General features: G+C 36.8%; 2 protein-coding genes across 2 annotated transcripts in view; both read right to left on the bottom strand.

Moving 5' to 3' along the window:
- Positions 1-20,403, bottom strand: part of LOC125825438 (uncharacterized) — a 1,130,247-nt gene that overhangs the window by 789,224 nt on the left and 320,620 nt on the right. The window lies entirely within an intron of this gene.
- On the bottom strand, positions 13,878-15,077 carry LOC125825466 (F-box/kelch-repeat protein At3g23880-like). The gene has a single exon (XM_049504799.1). It carries the CDS (start codon positions 15,075-15,077, stop codon positions 13,878-13,880), a length of 1,200 nt encoding a protein of 399 aa, XP_049360756.1.

The following is a 20,403-nucleotide window of genomic DNA, read 5'->3' as shown; positions in this document are numbered from 1 at the left end:
TCAATCTCGATAGATAGATAACTCAGAATGTGACATATGGCAAAAGCTACAAGTCCGACGTGACTACGAGATTGACACCACAATGTGAGCCCACCTAGCTCCGAAGATGCACCATGAGATACCAGACACAAATGAGATAAGGTAAATCTGAAGTTCAACCATTATAAAAAAAATTATGATTAGTGAGTAGCAATAATGAGTATTAATAGGTTTCATGAGGCATGATGCGCAAATTTTGTTCTCGTCTAATTTTCATTCTCTTATAGCAATTTACTTAGCTTATGCTTTGGAAATTCATGCTCTCAAGTTATATTTTATAAACAAGTTGGTTTATGTTAATTTACTTGCTTGATCATAACAATCCACGTGTACAAATTGAAATTTATCCATCCCTCGACGGAAACTTGTGCATATTTTCAACAATATCATTTTCCATTCATGTCTTTTAAAACCCAACAGCAGCTTCTTGATTCAATCAACAAATTTGATAGAATAAACTTGAATACAATGATCTTCTTGCTCATTATTGCATCTATTGTTGTGTCTGCAAAACTCGAGTTGGATTCGTCGAGGATTTTTTTAGCCTTGTATGGATATTCCCATCCCCTCTGCTTATTTTTTTCCCCCAAAAAACTAGTAATAATCTAAATTTTGTATACTTAATTTTTATGTCTTGTACATCTTATAGGAGCCAAATATTTAGGAATGTCTCTTTATTGGCGCAAGAGACTCATATATATATAGTTTTGCAGATGATTACGCGGTCTGTGTATGCATATGCGGGTTTAATATTCATGTGCCACATGACGATTATATCATCAAGTTGTAGATGACTATATTCAAGTCGATGCTTATTGTGCCCAATGTAGAGTGCCAAATTGTAAGAAGTATTGGATTTTTATGAATAAGAAGATTTTGTTTTGTTTTTATTTTATATAAAAAAAATTATGATTTCTCCAGATTGCAGCCCACAGATAGAATAGACACGATAAAGTAGGAAGAATTTGATGAAATTGTAAGGTTCTAATTAACAAATTTGAGAATTGAGACTTCTAAGGTGTTGATATGAATGAGTATTTTGTGGCAGAGATATGGTGATTTGCCTTACCGGAATGAGGTAACGTTGCTTCAGCACTACGAGGAATAAGTTGGAGGCGCGAATAAACAAATTGCTGATCAAGATTGGGGCGTTAATGAAAAATATGTATGTACTAATGGTCATGATGGAGGCGCTAATGAGAAAAAATGTTGTTCAAGATGATGTAGATGGAGTTTCGCCAGTTGATGAGTCTGAGATTTGGACTCATTTAGGGATTTGTTTATATAGATTTAGTTTCCTCAAATGCTTAATTTGTGTCTTATACTGATGAAAATTACTTGATTTTTAGGTATATGGATTGAGGAACAAAGCAACGACAGTAACATGCAAAAAGGAACGAAACAAACTGAAGAATTGAAGAAAGAAAAGCCTGATGATCACCAAGAGCATTTCGTGACTCACCAAAGGGCCAGTTCCACCGCCTGAAGTTTCGGTGTTCCAACCCTGAGGGAAGAAACCAAATCGGCGACAAGAAGGAGCAGTCGCTGAATTTCCAAGTAATTCTGTGATACAGTGATGATCGCCTAAAGTTATAGAACCAAAGGATGCTGAATGACAAGGCAAAAAGGCGATGGAAGAGACTATAGGGCGGCTCGCCGAGTGGTTCGGCGTGCCCGACTTACTTCGCCAATTGGGCTTTCGTAGCATATTTTTGGCCACTATAAATAGGATTTTGAACATTTAGTTTAGCAATGAATCAAGTAATCTGGGATATAATTTTGATTATTATTTTTCTATCAGAACTCTTAGAGCATTTCTCTCTAGAGTTCTTCCTTATCTTTAAAGGATTGAAGAAAATTCACTTTTGAGAAATTAGAAGTGGGTCTTTGAGGTTCATCAAATTGAAGCATTGTAAGGACAAAATTACTCTTACCCAGTTGATGGATAATCAATTTGGTAACTATTTTTACCTTTTTATAATGTCTAGCTAAAACCCCAATTCTTGGGATGTGATCATGTGATTATGGGCTGATTTAGTTTATGGATATTGCTAATTGTTATTTTAAATGCTATTTAAAAGTAAGTTTAATCATTAATTGTTGTTCAATTTAAGAATTGTAGTTGCAAATGCAGTTCTATGTTTGTGTTCTTGGCCTGCTCGAGAGAAAGGTTTTAGAACTAAAATTATTGATTGATGATTTGTGGGTATTGGGTTGACCTGGTTTAGCTCGAGAGAGTGAATCCTAACCCTATCTCACACATTCAGCTCGAGGGAGTGAATGTATTCAGGTGTGGGCTACTCTTAATTATATTGCTTATTGAAGTTTGAAAGAAATCACCTGATTTATGGTAATTGTTCAAGAGAAAATTACCTCCATTATAGTCTAGCCTACTCACTAATATCTAGCTATTTTCTAATAGTTGCAATTACCCATATGTCTATATTTGCCTATAATCTATCACATCCCAGGAATTCGTCTCCATATTGTTAATTCCTAGTTTTTGTGACTACTTTTAGCTGATAATCTAAAAACCAACCCCCCCCCCCATTTGACATTCATGTCACCCTTTAACTTGAATGATGTCATTATTCGATAATTTCTATTCCTATGACTGATTTGACCACATTTATACTTCCCAATCGAATCTGAACCACGTACCGTTCCCTGTGGGATTCGATGCCAACTCATTTAGTTTGGTTTTATACTGATTTACAATCATTGACACTTAGAATTGGAAGTAGTGTCGTTGAAATGTTATTAATCAAAATGGCGCCGCTGCTGGAGAGTGCTGTTGTTTAAAATTCTTTTTGTGAAGTTGAATTGTGTTCTTTTTAGTTATAGTTGAATCCACTTACTTTTAGTTTTGGTTTTGTGTTGCTTGTTAAAATAGATGAGATGAGCGTAAACAGTAGCAATGGTAGCCAACTGGGCCACCAAGTTGCCATCGGGAATCTCAATGATGTTAATGACCCGAATTTCAATGACCCCAACCAAATATGTGGTGTTGGTGCCATTCGTTTGCCTCCAGCTGAAGGAAACGGTGTGTTTCACATCACAAGCACCATGTTGCATCTCATACAACTGAAAGGTTTGTTTGGCGGGCTGGCTCATAAGGATCCCCCTGAGCACATCACCAATTTTGTTGATGTTTCTGGACCGTTCTCCTTTAAGAACGTATCTCAAGAATCGGTTCGGCTGAGGTTGTTCCCATGTTCTCTAATGGGAGAAGTATGTAAGTGGTTGGCTGAGTTGCCAAGAGTTTCCATCACTTCGTGGGATGAACTTATTACAACATTCCAAGTTCCATTCTTTCCCTCTTAGAAGATGATGACTCTTCGGGACAACATTCAAAGCTTCAAGTGCTTTGAAGGTAAGACAATCCATGAGACTTGGCTAAGGTTTAAGAAGATGGTGTTGCAATGCCCAACTCATGGACTGCCCAATAACGTAGTGCTGCAATATTTCTACAGGAGCCTTGATTCGGTGAACAAGGAAGTGACTGACCAACTTTCTCTGAGAGGTTTAATGCAACAACCTTATGTAATAGCAGCCTAACTCCTTGATGGCATGACCAATATTAATCGGGCATGGTACACCCGCAAAGATCAAGTCTCTCCACTTTCTTATAAATTGACAAAGGAGCAGATTGAAAGAGATCAAGACAGAGACCAAAACATGGGAAAAATGATTACCCAACTTGACATCTTATCCAAAAATGTCATGGGTGCTGGTGCTAGGAGTGTTAATGTTGTGGCTGTTGGGGGTATAAATCCAGATGACGACCAGAACTTAGCAAAAATGATGACCCAGGTGGATATGTTTGCCAAAAATATCATGAATTTGAAGTGTTGTACAAAAAGAAAGATAGGTACAATCCCCCCATGAGCGTAAAAAGCCCAAGGACTTTGAGGGTGGACTAATAGAAGAGATACTCTCACGCATTCTCAACAAAGTCAAAGAACATGACAGAGTGTTGAAAGATATAAAAGAGAATGTCTTAATTAAAAACCAGATGATTGTTTCTCATGTCATATCTATTAAGCTACTGGATACCCAAATGGGTCATATTTCGTATCATCTTAACCCAAGACAACAAGGGGGTTGCCAAGTGATACAATGGTGAACCCCAAAAATGAAGCTTGAAAGGGTACTTGTATCGTGCCACAACCTTAATGAAGGCACTTCTTGGGAGGCAACCCATGTTTTTAATTCTTTGTGTTTGTTTTTAGAATAACGAGTGTTGAATGTGTAGGTTAAAAAGTAGATTGTGTTTGAGAAATGCAGGTCGGCGAGCCAAGTGTCCTGTCGGTGACTCGTCGAAATGGTCAGCGAGCCAGACTTGGACATCATTGGACTTAAAAAAATAGCAGGTGAGAGTCTGTAAAACTCGACGGGCCCATGGACGAGTCGGCAACTCGCCCGAACAGGTCGACGAGCCCGACTTTGTCCATCGTTTGGACCCCCAAGTTGAGTGGTGGTCTAGTAAAACTTAGCGAGGTAAGTCACCACTCGGTGCATCGCCGAGTGGTTCGGCTATGATGACTAATACCGCTGAAAGGGCATCAAACTGAAAGGTTATAAAAGGTCAAACGGTTTAGTTTTTAGCCTCGTACACTTGCACCCACGCTCTATAGTTTTCATATTTTCTTATTTTTATCGCTTTTTGCTTTTGATCTTGCGCTCGGAGTTGGATTACATTGCCGCCTAGCATTTTAAACTATTATTCCGGCTTAAATGTTGGTTTTCTGAACCTCAAACTCTTGAATAGTGGTTGAACTCGAATGCGCTTGTTTAAATCTTGTTGTTGTGTGCTGGGCATGTACTAAAATCGTAGTGTTGTGCTAGTTTACCTATCGTAGGTTTGTAATTGTGCTTAATTGCTTAAATGGTTGATTTCCCGAGTTTCGTGCTTTAAAATTAATCATAAATTATTGGGTTGCGATAAATTGTTTTTTAGGTCTAGTCGGGTGAGGTCTGAGTAACTCCAATTGTGCTAAATGACATACTTTGTCAAATGATTGAGCGTTTGACGTCATTCTTCAGGGCAAACATCAACAAATGGTTAATTATCGCATAACCGAGGAAAATCTGAGTACCCCGGTGACATGGGACAAATTGATCTGGGCTTAGTTGCATAAGTGAGTAGTATGATTTTGTTTTTGGGGGTTGCAGGCTTGAATTTGGGAAACGGGGTTGAAATTTGGAACGTTGGGCTATTCGACGAGCTAGGTCAAGCTCGCCAAATCATTCGGTGGTTCGCCAACATCCCCTTTGATTGCCTTTAATTTCGTGTTTTCTCTAGAATAGAGTCTGTAACTTTTCACGGAGAGCCTGAGGTTGCCGAGTTCACTCGACGACTCGCCGAAAGTCTCCTTAGATCGCCCTTTCTGTGCCACTAATCCCTAAAACACGATATTAATTTTGGTGGGCTGTTTGAACTCGCCCAGTAAGGTCGGTGATTCATCGAAGGGACCTGAACATCGTCGATCGGCCATTTTTCTGAAAAAAATTCAGGCCAATCCTGTCGGTGAGCCCGACCTGGCTCGCTAAAGTGATTCGGCAACTCGCCGATCAGTTTGGCGAGTCTTTCTGGAACCTGTGCGATGTATTGTTTTTGGGTTATTTCTAACTCTTTCTAGTGTGTTTTGCAGATATGGCTAGACCAAAAGTAGTAGGACAAGACATGCCACCCCACAAGCGGGCAAAGAGAATCACTATCAATGAAGATGCCGCTGCATCCAAATGAAAAGCAACAAAACTTCCTACCACAGGTGGGAAGGGTAAAGGAAAGGGCAAGGCGCCAACTGCTGAATCACCGGAGGTCAGCTCCGATAGCGAGGGAGTTTACTCTACTTACCTCACCACCTCTAAGAGTGAAGGAGAGCACCAAGACTCTCAGGCTGACATTTCTGAGCCACTCGAGAGCTAAAATACGCTCCAAGAGGTTGAATGATCCGTCTAGGATACCCAGGCCACTACTCCTCCTCCTGTTCCAGACCAAGCTGAGGACTATCATTGAGGAGAAAAGGCTATCTATATATCGGGTGATAGACCGATACACAGATATTTGGAGCACCTTGAAATCCCATGAGTTCCAATTTTTTACTAAATCCCTGGGCCCTTACATTCCTAATTGGGTCCGGGAGTGTTACACTGCCTACCGAGCTTTGGTGCCACAAGGGAAGAAGAAGAGGAAGGTTACTGCCTTCAAGCTAGTAGATTAAGTAGTCGTTAGGGGCATGAAAGTGAAATGCAACAATGATGATATTGATGCAGTATTGGAGTGTAGCAAAAACATTGAGATGACTACCAATACATGATCAAAAAAAAATCATTGGAGACTATGAAAAGCTGGTTAGCACCTCTTTTATCCGATGGTAGTCCTAGGTGGATCGAGGCTAGAGCGCCCATAAAGAAGAAAGATCTAAATGTAGCAGCGAAGTACTAATTCAACTTCATTAGCACTACAATACTGTCGTCCCAGAATGAGTCTATCCTCCGGCACACGAAGGCAGCCTGTCTTGGTTCTATCATTGATGAGAAGAAGCTGAATTTAGGCATGATCATTAGACAGGAGATGGACATAAGGGCTAGGCAGCGCCATACATCGCTCTTATTCCCGGTGTTGATCACCAAGATATGCAGGCGAGCCCGAGTTCCCAGAGATGAGAAGAAGTACGTGGAGGTGATTCCCAACTCCTCTAGTGATATCCGGTGCATTGAAGCCGTGTAATTGAAGGATAAGGCTGAGAAGAAAAAGGCAGCCCCGATGGACTCATCCCCAACTGTGGACATTGAGACCTTACCTGCAGAGGCAGTATTACCTATTCCACCCTCTAGGCCTTCAGACATCTCTAGCTTTGCCCCTTCTATGACTCTGAGTTTTTCTACAGCACCCTTGCCTCCTAGGTCTATTGCTAGTGTTCTTGTCTTCTGACCTCCACTCATCCAGGCTACGATACTATGGATGGGACATCTAGCCCATGCGACTGATAGGCGTGCATCTAAGCTAGAGGCTATAGTCCTTGGGATGATTGAGAGAGCTCTCACTGCTGTTGTGACACCTTTCAAAGAGTCTATTGATGCCCTTGCGGCAAGGATAAATATGTGTGAAAAAGGTCAGAGAGCTACTAGTTCGGTGACGGCCCTAAAGGCCGCAATTGTAGAGTTGACAACTAATGTGGACCAGCTGAAATCCACAGATATATCAATGATTTTTGGGATCGTGGAGATCCTTGATATGCTAGTTGATTCTGATGTGCCTCCGATCACCACCGCAGATGAAGTTCGAGTTGATGAGGTAGCTGTTGCCGAGTATGAGGAAGAGACTGATGAGAAGAAATTCGGTCTCTAAGAGGAGACCACATATGAGGGCCTGATAGAGGTTGAGGAGGCTATGGTGCATTCAGCCGTGCAGATTTCATTTGCAGATACGTCCATGCCAGGCTGTAGTGGAGCCAATGTTGCTATTACATCGGGCACTGATGCGCATGACCAGATTATTACACCGGGCACTGATTCCCCGACAAATGGAGCGACTGAGTAGACACGACTATCCTTTACCTCCATCTCTATTGCTTTAATGACTTTTCTATTTTAGTTGCAGTTTAGGACAACTGTTTTTCTTTTGTGGGTGGGGTGAGGTATTTTCATACCTACCTCTTTTGATTACATTTTTATGTATATATATATTGGGTTTTTGTGTTTTAAATCGTGTGTTGATTCTATCTTGTGGATATTTGAGCTTGTGGCTCCTTGTTTTGAATGAAAATGGCTTTGACCCATCTAAAAAATTTTACCACTTCTTGTTTTGTGTGAATGTGGTTGTTCTTGTGCAAATTTGAGTATCGGTTATGATCAATACCGATGACTTGAATAGTGCTCTTAATCGAAGAAAATAAATGCGCTGCTATGATAAGGCCAAATGAAGTTGCATAGACAATGTGTAAACTTTTTGCATCTCATTGTGACTAGCTAGTTATCGAATGGAGTCTCTTGTGATGAACATTGCACACTAGCTCGAATGAATCTTGTTTGATATTGGTGCCTATGCCTTGTGTGATAAGCTTACCTTGAATATTGTGTGTTGTGACACCTAGAATTTGCCCCATTGGTCCGGTTGACTAAGTGATGCAAGCTCTTGAAATGATCTTAGGCAACAATTTAGATAAGTGAAATAATTTGATAATATACCTCTTTTTGTGGCCAACCTTGTAAGTTGCGTGAACCATACTTGAACAATTGTGACCCCTCTTTATCCATTCACCCATAAATCTCATGAAGTGTGGTTTATTTGAGTAACTAACTAAGGACAAAAGCCTAAGTTGGGGGTGTCGTGAAAAGTGAAGGTAAACCAAGAAGTGTGAAGAATTCCCCCTTGACCCATGATCTTGAAAAAGATGGAATCCCTCCATATAAAAAAGATAGAAAGAAAATAAGAAAGCAAAAGAAAAGGAATGAAAAAGTTGTGAAAGTTGCAAAAGGAAATGGGGTGTTCCGTAGTCCATTGAAAGTTGAATAATGGGGTGAATTTTGAGCATGATTAAAATGCTGAAGAAAAGGAAGAAAAGTGTTGTTCAGACCAAATTTAAAGAGGGTAGCAGCCACTAAGCCTAAATGACCATACCTTTACACTCATCCCCGTTACAAGCCTTGAATAGACCTTTTTGATCTTGAGTGAGCTGAAATGAATATTGATTGAAAAATAAGGGCAAACCTATGGGTGAAGTCATGCGTGTGTTCATCTTTGTGAGTGTGAGAGTTGTATGTGATTCCAGAACTATAAATTGTTGAGAAATTGTGTGTGAGTATGGAATCATCTTTGTTGTGAGGGAATTTGAGTACCCTTATTGATCTTGAACTTGCATTTGAGGCGAGTATTGTGAGTTTGAGCATCTTTGGTAAAAGTGAGTTACAACTTGAATCTTTGAGTGCACAATTGATTCTTGAATAAGTAAGTTGAGTCATGTTGTGTTCATTCATGACTGAGTCTTATGTAGCACTGCTTGAGACATCCATTTTCAAATGTTGAACTTGAGTTTTACTTGAGGACAAGCAAAAGTTTAAGTTGGGGGTGTTGATGAGTCCAAGATTTGGACTCATTTAGAGCTTTGTTTATATAGATTTAGTGTCCTCAAATACTTAATTTGTCCCTTAAACTGATGAAAAATCCTTGATTTTCCGGTACATGGATTGAGGAACAAAGCAAGGACACTAACATGCAAAATGAACAAAATAAACAGAAGAATTGAAGAAAGGAAATCGTGGTGATCGCCAAGATAGTTTGGTGACTCTCCGAAGGCCCAGTTCCACCACCTAAAGTTCCAGTGTGCAAGCCTTGAGGGAAGAAACCAAATTGGTGAAAATAAGAAGCAGTCGAGGAATCGCCGAGTAATTCTGTGATACAGTGATAGTTCGCTAAAATTACAGAACCCAATGATGCTGAATGACAAAGCGAAAAGGTGATGGAAGAGATCAAAGGGAGGCTCGCCGAGTGGTTCGGTGAGCCCCACTTACTTTGCTAAATGGGCTTTCGCAGCATATTTTTGGGAATTATAAATAGGATTTTGGACATTTAGTTTAGCAATGAATCAAGTAATCTGGGATATAATTTTTATTATTATTTTTCTATCAAAACTCTTAGAACATTTCTCTCTAGAGTTCTTCCTTAGCTTTGAAGGATTGAAGAAAATTCACTTTTGAGAAATTAGAAGTGGGTCTTTGAGATTCATCAAATTGGAGAATTTTAAGGACAAAATTACTCTTATCCTGGATAATCAATTTGGTAACTGTTTTTACCTTTTATAATGCCTAGCTAAAACCTTAATTCTTGGGGTGTGATCATGTGATTATGACTGATTTAGTTTATGGGTATTGCTAATTGTTAGTTTAAATGCTATTTAAAAGTGAGTTTAATTATTAATTGTGATTTAATTTAAGAATTGTAGTTGCAAATGAAGTTCTATGTTTTGTTCTTGGCTTGCTCAAGAGAGGTTTTAGAACTAAATATATTGATTGATGATTTATGGGCATTGGGTTGACCTGGGTTTAGCTAGAGAGAGTGAATCTTAAACCATATCCCACACATTCAGCTCGAGAGAGTGAATGGATTAAGGTATGGACTGCTCTTAATTGTATTGTTTGTTGATGTTTGAAAGAATTCACCTGATTCGGGTAATTGTTCAAGAGAAAATTACCTCCATTATAGTTTAGCCTACTCACTAATATCTAGCTATTTATATGTCTACATTTGCCTATAATTGATCATATCCCAAGAATCCTTCTCATTATTGTTAATTCCTAGTTTTTGTGACAACTTTTATCTGAGTTTTATTCCTATGACTGATTTGACCACATTTATACTTCCCAATCGAATCTAAACACGTAACGCTCCCTGTGGGATTCGACCCCAACTCATTTAGTTGGATTTTATACTGATTTACGATCGTTGACACTTAGAATTGGAAGTAGTGTCTACGAAACGTTATTAATCACAAATGAACTGAAGGAAGTTGTCGATCAACTGAATAGATAATATGATTTATGAACCAACGAATGCAGATATTGATACTTTGTTACTTGTCTCTTTAGTTTGAATTTGTATGGGGAATAATATGCTTTTTTGGAGTGAATCGGTAATAATCAAAATACAATGAAATGTTCATGGGAACTTTATTTATGTATGTTTTTCTGCCTTCATACATATGTAATTCTTCGAGTTTTAGGCCAGAACCATCCCTACATTATATTCACAACCTAAACTACATCCTTGTAAACTATACCTTCAAATGGAAAATACGTCTAAGATCACTACCCCACACTTAGAGCCTTGTTCATCCTCGAACAACTTACCAACTAATCCTAGACCTACAGTCCATACTATGGTATTTGTGCATCCGCCACTTCCTTTCAAGGATCTGTAATCAGTTAAAACAAGCATGTTTTCACTCAAAATAGGCCTTGCCCACTTTCATACATCATACAACTCATGTAATTGACTTGACACCTTTTTGGAACCAACACATACAACTTCATGTGCACCATTAGTCATCACATATCTTTCATAAAACAAGTGCCCCTGACTCAACAGAATAGTCCGTACACTCAACATAACACATTGAATATAGTTTAAGGACTTCGCAAACATTGTAAACTCTCACTCAACAATGACATCATACATGCATGCATTGAGAACCATAAGATTGCTCTTTATGTACATCTCCACAAATTAAGCGTGCTTTGCCCAAAATCAAACAGGACTTTATGGGTTTAGTGCAAGATTGAGGTAAGGGAGGATACATTTAGATAAAATTAGTGACTTATCCTCCCTAATGCATATGTTTCGATTTTCTTGCTACATTCCCAACTTTTTCCTTTCTTTGGCCCTCTCTGCATATTTTACCACTAGTACTTCCAACCTCGCCCTTATTTTATGCACATCTCCTTATATATATATATATTATTTTAGTTTTGACACTTAACGATAGCCACCCTCAACAGTCAAGTTAGAGATTTCTCTCAAGTTAAGGTGCACATTGTCCTTGTAAGGACCAGGGCCATTATTAAGGTATTTTCTGAGATAGCCATCCTTAACTTAGGCTTTTAACCTTAGTCTAAGTGCACAATGTCCAAGGGACCAGGGCCAATCACAAATTTAGGAACTTATGGGGTATCATTTCTCTGCCTCTTTTCTTATGAAATTAGGCAGGTCAAAATGAGCCTGACTCAGTGAACTTTAAAATGTTTGAGAATTTAAACCATAGCAGCTGAAATTAGGCAGGTCAAAATGTTTGAGTTGTATCTCTTACTCAAACAGATACAACTCACAAGAATTTCCTAGAGACAAACACTATGTTGCTTAGACTTAAAAACTGTCCATGGGTGCGTATTAGAGTACGAAGATCCGACATGCAACATGGAGCACGCACACCCATTTGGCTTCTCTCCCTTGCTTCCACAATTGTATAAGCTATGGCTATAAGCAAATCAACTGTAAAACCACAAATATCAATCAATAGTTATGTTAAACTATTGATATTGTTAAGGTTTTCATGAGGTTGATCTTGACCTGTCATTCAAGATTAACTACCTTTTCCTGTTTCCATTTCATGGCTACAGTCACTTTTTCATAATATAACAATAGATAGTTGATAACATGAAAAATAGATCAACACTTGAAATGCATTAAACAATGGTTTTTATCTTCCCTCAATGAAACACAACCGTTGCACCTGGAGATTTTAACAATTAATATTCGAAATATAGAGCATAATATCTATGAGCAGTAACCATACAAATCCACATCACAATGAACAATAAAAACAGTCAAAACCCATCCTTCTTCATTGCAACCCATGCAATCAACTGGGAGTATATTTTTTTGTTCTAAACATTAACATTCACTTCCTGAAAGTTCAAAAGTACATAACAATTAACAAAACAATATTTACTTTATCATGAAAAAAATTATCCAAAGTGCCACGTACATGATCTATATTTAACATGTAACAAAACTCACTTTGGTTAGAAACTATAAGCATTGTTTAAGCAAAAAAAATGAGATACATTACCCCCAACCAACTAAATTTGAGACATGTCAAAATTTCTTCCAATAAATATATATTGGTTAACTTATTTGATCTCTAGATGGAGTATTGCAATGCAAATAACTGGTATACATATTCAATATAAATGCAAAAAGAGTTAGAACAAATCACACACTGATCCATACCTTTAAGCTTCTTCCCCTTTCCTCCTTCATATTGTTTTTTATGATCAAGAATTCTATCTATAGCTAGTCTTTCAGCCAATTGCAACCTTTAAAACTCACGGATGATAGGTCTTCCCCTCTACCCTTCCCCACTTAAATACTAGAGCTAGATCGCTTGGCACAAGGCGCGAACCTGTAACCTAAGACACAAGGTTATCAACCTTTGTGAATAAAGAAAAATGCACAATATATTACCTTGGTCTGCGACGTACTGTTCTCTTGCTTCCTCACTTTAATTCCTCAAAAAGGACGCAAGTCAAAAAATTGAATCACAATAAAAGTCTATGCATATCCATCATCAAACTATTGTCGTTGTTTCTTACTAGGATTAACTATATTTCCTTGTTATAGATTGGCAACAGTAATTTGTGACAATTTTTCAAAGTATTATGACAGATAGTTGACACCACAACAAGTAAGAATGACTCTTTAATTTCTTTAAAAATGGTTTTCATCACTAACTTGGTGATACATAACCAATATACCTAGTTAGTTTAACTTTAATATTGTGGATGATTGAAAAAAATGTACTCTAAACATGATTAAAAGATCAACTATTGTAGGAACTATTTTTGATTCATATAACAACGATGATTAAATTTATAGTCTCATCTACTTTAGAATTGACGAGGCCTTCTTAAACAAAGCTCATCCCTATTATCTTTCTCTTATATTCATGCCTTTGACCCCATCTCACGCTCATGGTTAAAGTAACTAAACTTGTTTCATGAGCTGCTCTATGATTGCACTGAACCATTGGTTATTCACAAAAGTGAAATAAGTATAACAAATAGAAGATAGTCCTAAAGAAATAATGCTGAGTGCAATTAGCTTGAAGATGAAGACAGCAAGCCCTAGAACCAAAATAATTATTCTTGAGAAGAAGTTTCATGAAAGAAAAAAACACTAAAAAGATCTTCTAACATATATAATTCAAAGATGTTTGTGATATGCAGTGTGGTAATGTTTTGTAAATGAGAAAAGAAACAAAATTTAATAGCGCTTGAGAAAAATATATAATGAACTCTTACTAATTATTTATCACACGATTTTCATCATCTGACCTTTAATTATGTGTTGCCTTTGATGTTGTTGCATTCCTTGTATGTTCCACAACAAAAGGCCAAACAAGGCTTTCAATGTAGAGCTTTGCGTCAACAAGTTGACCACAATTGGTAACCTCTTGAAATCGCATTGAGTCATCCTTTGGATTGCAAATTATGATATTTGATCCATTCTTAAACAAAATTTCACCTTCACTTGATATGCAAAAATGTGGACCAAAGAAACTATATCCCACACACCTGATGTTAAACATTTTTGTCCAAGACTCTTTATCTCCATACTCCTTCATAACCCACACATCTGCATGAGTCATTAGAGGATGACAAATCATAGACAGATCATTTCCTAATACACCAAGGTACGGCGTAAAATCAAAATTTCCTTCTCCGTAGCAAGGATTCTCCATTTCTTCCCATCTCCCATTAGCCAAGTCAACCACAAAGATGACACAATCATTATAATAACCAGAATACTTATTAGTAATAGCCCAGTGAAGCTTCCCATTCACAAGCATACCTGAGTTATTGAATGACATAGCAATCTGCAAATCATCCAAATGTTTCCAAGAATTATTATTTAGACTGTACATTTTCCCCACATTATAATATGAATTGTCATCACCCACATTTAAAGTGATATCCACTACCTTATAATCATCATGAAGCTCATCGTATCCAAAACCATACATATAAAAGGAACCAGTTCTAGAACTAGGCATTTTCTTGAGCTTCCTAATTGATGGATTCCACAGAAACAAGTCTTTTTGTTCAATGGCAACACAAATAACCCCATTGACAGAACCCACAACCTTAATAGATTGATAGGATTTTTTTGGAGGATAATCCAAGTCGATTGCCCTAGTAACATCGTCATAAAATAAAGATTTAACAGAACAGTCCTTAAGATTATTTTCAGGTGGACCGAACCCCAATATAAGCCTATGAAAGGCCTTGTTATTAGAAGATATGTTGAGATGGGTGTTGACAAATTTATGACTAGAGATTAAACCAAGCCAAGATTTTGATACAGACCTAAATTTCAAGAGGGGTTTCACTGGAAGCCTTAAGAGGATCTCAGTAATGATCTCTGTTGGTAGAACAGTGGTTGTAAAGTTTGAATCTTGAACAAAAGAAAAATAAAATGGATCACTGGTAGTGTGCTTGCTCCTCTTTTGGTGTCGATGAGAGGCTTCAGATTCCATTATGTTGCAAAAATTTGTGAAGACAACAATGTTTTGATGTTTTTATCTAGAACTATGCTCTAAAAATATTTTTTAGTTGTACCATCTCTGATAGATATGCTATATAATTCTTGTCCAAATAAATGGTCATTTCTTTATTGGAAAAAGATTTTAAAGTGTTCCTTAAGTGTCATTTGATCAATTTTTATCCTTTTAAATTTGCCATAAATGAACGTGCATTTAAGTTGTAGAAGGAAATTCACGGTCAAAAGAATCTCTTAAATTACACAGTCCAAAAGATCAGTCAAAGAAATCTAGTTTAAGATTAGGAGGATTTACTCATAAACATTAATTCACTATGGGTTTTGTCCATTTAACTTAATTTATACATAGATTTTTGTTGTTATAGTGGATTTGGACTGGGAATAAGTTTTTTTTTAATTAAAAATGCTAGTAAAGTAAATAACATAAGCAAGCCAGTGAAATAATTCTTTAACAATTTGTTGGATAAAATATATTCTAAAGCACCTTGTTCGTTGCAGCCTAAAACAACTTGAGCAAAAAAGCTCTTTTTTGTACTAAGTTGTATATCTCTGTCATAGTTACTTTATGATGAACCAAATTATTCATAGGAAATTCATTATCAGTCCCCGAGCCTATGACTTGAGTGTGGCCAACACACGAAAATCACTACTATTCCCAAGAGAACCCTTGGTCGAGCTTACTACTGAACGGAAGACTAAAAACTTATGAAAACGCTTTAAAAGTCATAAACATTCACACATTTAAACATGCTTTATAAAAAGTCTCAAATATAAGTATGAATTATAATAATAATAATAATAATAATGTTTAAAACATTCAAAGATCAAGACTTAACTGACTCATTCACTTGTCTATGGAGCCTCTACTAAACTAAGATAGGTGCGGGACACGACCAATGGCTACCTGAATAATAAACAAGAATGTCTACTAATTAATGAAATAAATAACCGAATTGGATCGCTCTAAAAGCAAGGAGATCTCACCAAAATCTAATGTAGAGTATCTCAACAAAGTGTCTGTTGTTGACCCTGAGTACATGTATCTACATCATTAAAAGATGCAGCGCCGAATGTCATCATTACATGGAATGTATGGCATGTAAAATAGATGAATACAACAGTGGTTATACTAAGCATACATAATTGAAGAACAACTCAGAGAATGATTGAAAATTTTATAACTTAGTAAAGCATGCAAATTTATTGAAAACAATAATGTTTTACAACATAGATATATGCAATAATATCAAATGCTTAAATAGTATACTTCACTTTTCTTAGGGAGTTTCTCTAATCGACAACCATCACTATGAACTTCATGATGATATAACGTCTTGCCCACATTACCATATCCATCATATACATTGACAGGGTAAAGGATGAACTGACTAATGAATCTAATATCTATGCCCTTACCAGGGGCTTTATGAAGAGTCGCCCGAATAAATGGCACGATCCTATCCTACGGTGGTTGTGTATTTATGGGGTTTGAGTTCTCTAAACACTTACCTAACTCAGTATTCAATACAGCTCTCAAACCAATGCAATGATGCTCAATAACTGTATAAGGTTCCATGTTAGAAAAGAGTGTCCCACTTTAGGAAAAACTAATAATCTCTATCTTGAATTACTACTCAAAATACTTCGTTTTGAATATACTAAACTTGCTTTAGAAACTGACTGGAAACCTTTCTCTAAAATTGATTATTTTTCTTTATGAAAATAATAAACTTGGAACGTTTCAAGTTGCCTTACAACTCTTTTTGAATTATGGCTCAAATACTTGAAGTTTACTTTGAATGTGAAAGCAATGCATAATGAATGATATGCCAAGGCCTCTAAAAATTCTTAATTAAATAGGGTGCATGTGATATAATAAGCTTGAACAACAATCGAGGATCATCAATATGTAGAGAACTGAAATCTCTACAATGAAATCAAGAATCTACACTAAAAATGTATGGCGAATTTCAAATAGGGCTAACTTTGGAGTAAAAACCCTAATCTTAGTCTTTTTAACTAAAAACTATATGTAGGGCATAAAGAAGAACTCATTCACTCACTACGATAGCCTTACATACCATAGAGAATAAGAGTTCTTCAAGAAAGCTTCATACCCTAGATTGTTCTTTTTTTTAATTTTTTCACTACGTTTGGGGAGAAAGATATGAGAGTATTCTAAGGTAACACTACGATATACTTCCCAATTAGGTACTATAAAGTCAAGGTTTTGGCTTAGAAAGAATGAGAAAAGACTAAAATATCCTCAATTAAAAACTCCTGTAATCCTTTCAGGAGGCCTAACTATGGTCCACAGTTAGATCTACAACTCATGGATTCCATCTAGACCAAAATCAGGCTCTCGAAAGTTCATTCCACGAGACAAATTATGGATGTTTTTTTTATTTACGGATTGTGATTGAATACGTAAAAATCAGACAAAAAAATAAGTTTCAGGACTTTATTCTACGAGCTAAAATTATGGCCCATAGTTGGATTTACGACCCATAGTTTGGTCCGTAAGAATAAGTCCAAAAAATGGCTTCAGAAGTTTGATTCTGTGATATTCATTAGATCTTTACTTCACTATACAACCCATAAATGGGGCTCATAGTGGGTAGATTACGATAACTCTACAGGAAGTGTCCAAGGTAAAATGTCGTAACTTTTTCAATCTGAACTCCATTTGATACAAACTCGGTGACATTGGAAAGAAGATCATAGAAGTTTTATGCGAAAGTCCATGGGACACTAACTCTTAATATTCAGAGATATATGGTCATTTGAAGGTTATCCTATCATGAACAGTTGTAAAAAACTTAGCTAGTGGGAAGATTTTGATCTCAACTTATGCTAGAGGTCCCTTATGACCATAAATAACTTCTGATTCACTTTATACACTTGGTAAATGACCTTAAAATAAAATATCAAGTAGCATATCACCCGATTCAAGCTTATATACTTATGGCGAATGATTCAGATTCTAAGGGTAGAGATGCGAGGTGTTACATTAATAATGCATTTAAGCAGCTATTTAAACCTTAAAGATATTTAATCTTTGATGTTGAACTTTAATACATTCAAGGATTTTATATTGTGAATAATGATATGAATATCAATGATAGAATCTTGAAATGAGCATCACAATAGAAGCATTTTTGTCCGTTCAATGTTAGGGTGTAATGACTCATCTTCGTCATTATGAGTAGGCCAATGGTGAAAAAATTTAGGCCAAAAAACTTTTCAAGTAGTGACTTAAATTATTAGGCTAGGCCAGCCTCATACAAAATCTAGGCTAGGTGAGGTCTAGGGCCATCCGATAATAGGCGGGGTAATATTGATGTTTAATGAACATATTCTTGTAGTCAAAGCATTAAGGTGTCCTTAGGGCCTTTGAGAATTCAATTAAGTTAAGTATAACTCTGGAATTGATCTTGGCATGGAAGGTATGTGTCGGGACATATTGGGAAGATGTTGTGTTGTAAAAAGGGCCTTTTTCTGAATTATTAATTTCTAAAGTTTTGTCGAGGCATTTATAGCAGGATGCATTCCGCTATACTCATGCTCAGACCTCTATAACGGTGTTAATTACTACTGCAGCAACGTCGCTATAGCAGGCTAGGCTGTTATAGAGAGGGGAAATGGGATTTATATAGTAATAGCCTCGAAACCCCTATTTTATGCACTTTGTGTTCTTATACTTGGGAGGGGAAATTTTGAGATGTTTGCACTTGATTTTCGATATAACTCATTAGTAAAGGTAAGACTATTACTCCCCAACCTTGTACTTTGATTATTGAGCCTTGGAGTCTATGTTATTACTATTTGGGGAGGGTTCTAACATGATTTAATGGTAGGAAGAGCCCTGGGTCGGATAGAATGACCATGAATTGGCCTAGGGTTAGGATTTGGTTGTAATCCAAGAATTATTAGGCCATTTTTCATTGAATATTGTGTTGTATTATTATTTTAGATCAAGAACAAACTAAAGTTTCACAAGGGTTCAAGGCTCATGATCAAACTTCTGCAGCAATTTCTTGGCACCCAAGTAGGCTATGTTTTCTTATTTGTGTAGTAAAACCTATTCTCTACTCCATGGTATTTTGTATATTGACGAGAGATTGAATGCCTAGGCCTTCTGGATGGTTAAGGTTGTTTTTATTGGTGTAAAGGCGGGAAAAGATAATGACAGGGGGTGGTTCTAAAATTCTTAATTTATAACCTTGAGTTTGCTTGTTGGGGTGATTAGGTGTTAATGGTACGGTTAAGTGTTATCAAAATGCTAGGTTATAGCCATTTCTAGGACTTGTGGTAATCAAATGGAAAAGATATGTGCTCATAAAATGGGTCTAGTGTTGAGATATTGGTATATGCATATAGGTGTATATATGCATGTATATGTTTATATTGATTGTTATATGTGGAATGTTGTTCAATGCATGTGTCACGATCCATAGTATACCCTAGGCGTAATATGACATATAGAATCCCGAAAGGCCGTACACAAACCACTTAGCATACATTATACAAAGTAATAAAAATAAAGATTTTAAAATAAAGTCTTATATCATAAAGAGTTTGACAAAGTGGAAGTCTAACATAGTCTCAACTTGCCATCTATTACATCATAAGGAAGTGATTGAGACGTAAATCATACATCACGTACAAAGTCTGAAAACTAAAATAAAGAAAGTAATAAGAGTTGCTCGGTCTTTGGAACATGAGGAATCACCAATCCTTGAGTGTCAAAAGATCAACTAGCCATGAGTGTGAGAGGTAGGAGCGTCAGACCCTACATTAGTGAAACAATGTAGGCACAAGTATGCAGTAGTACATGAAATGTACTAAGTATGCTAACAATGTATAAGAGTTATGAAATTATTTTAAAAAGGATTTTACATGACATGCAATGACCAAGCTAAATCATAAGATAAAAGGGTTAGGAAACATAAGTCATAGTCATGGTCAATGCAAGCTTAACATATTTGAAACACTTATGAGATACTTTAGAAGTAACCTTAGTTCATTATTGTGAAAAGTTTACCATGTAACTGACATGGACCATGTGAGCTATAACATGGAATCCAATGTCTATCCTATACCAAAAATAGATGTCCTTACTTTCCAAAGTAAGAACCATGAGTCTGAGCTAAAGTGGATCCACTAGATAATGTTTATCTGAGATAATCATCTTGTGGTGGCACATAGTTTATGGGTCATGGGTAATCACCGATTTTCCACTCAGTTCTAAGCAAAATCCCACACAATAGTCATTTGTCATAGTTGTATTATCATCCATGGAA

Source organism: Solanum verrucosum, unplaced genomic scaffold (assembly GCF_900185275.1).
Source record: "Solanum verrucosum unplaced genomic scaffold, falcon-dt-bn FXZP01000101.1, whole genome shotgun sequence".
In the NCBI taxonomy this organism is placed as follows: domain Eukaryota; kingdom Viridiplantae; phylum Streptophyta; class Magnoliopsida; order Solanales; family Solanaceae; genus Solanum; species Solanum verrucosum.
The sequence above is the reverse complement of the archived record's forward strand: the minus strand, read 5'-3'. Positions and strand labels throughout refer to the sequence as shown.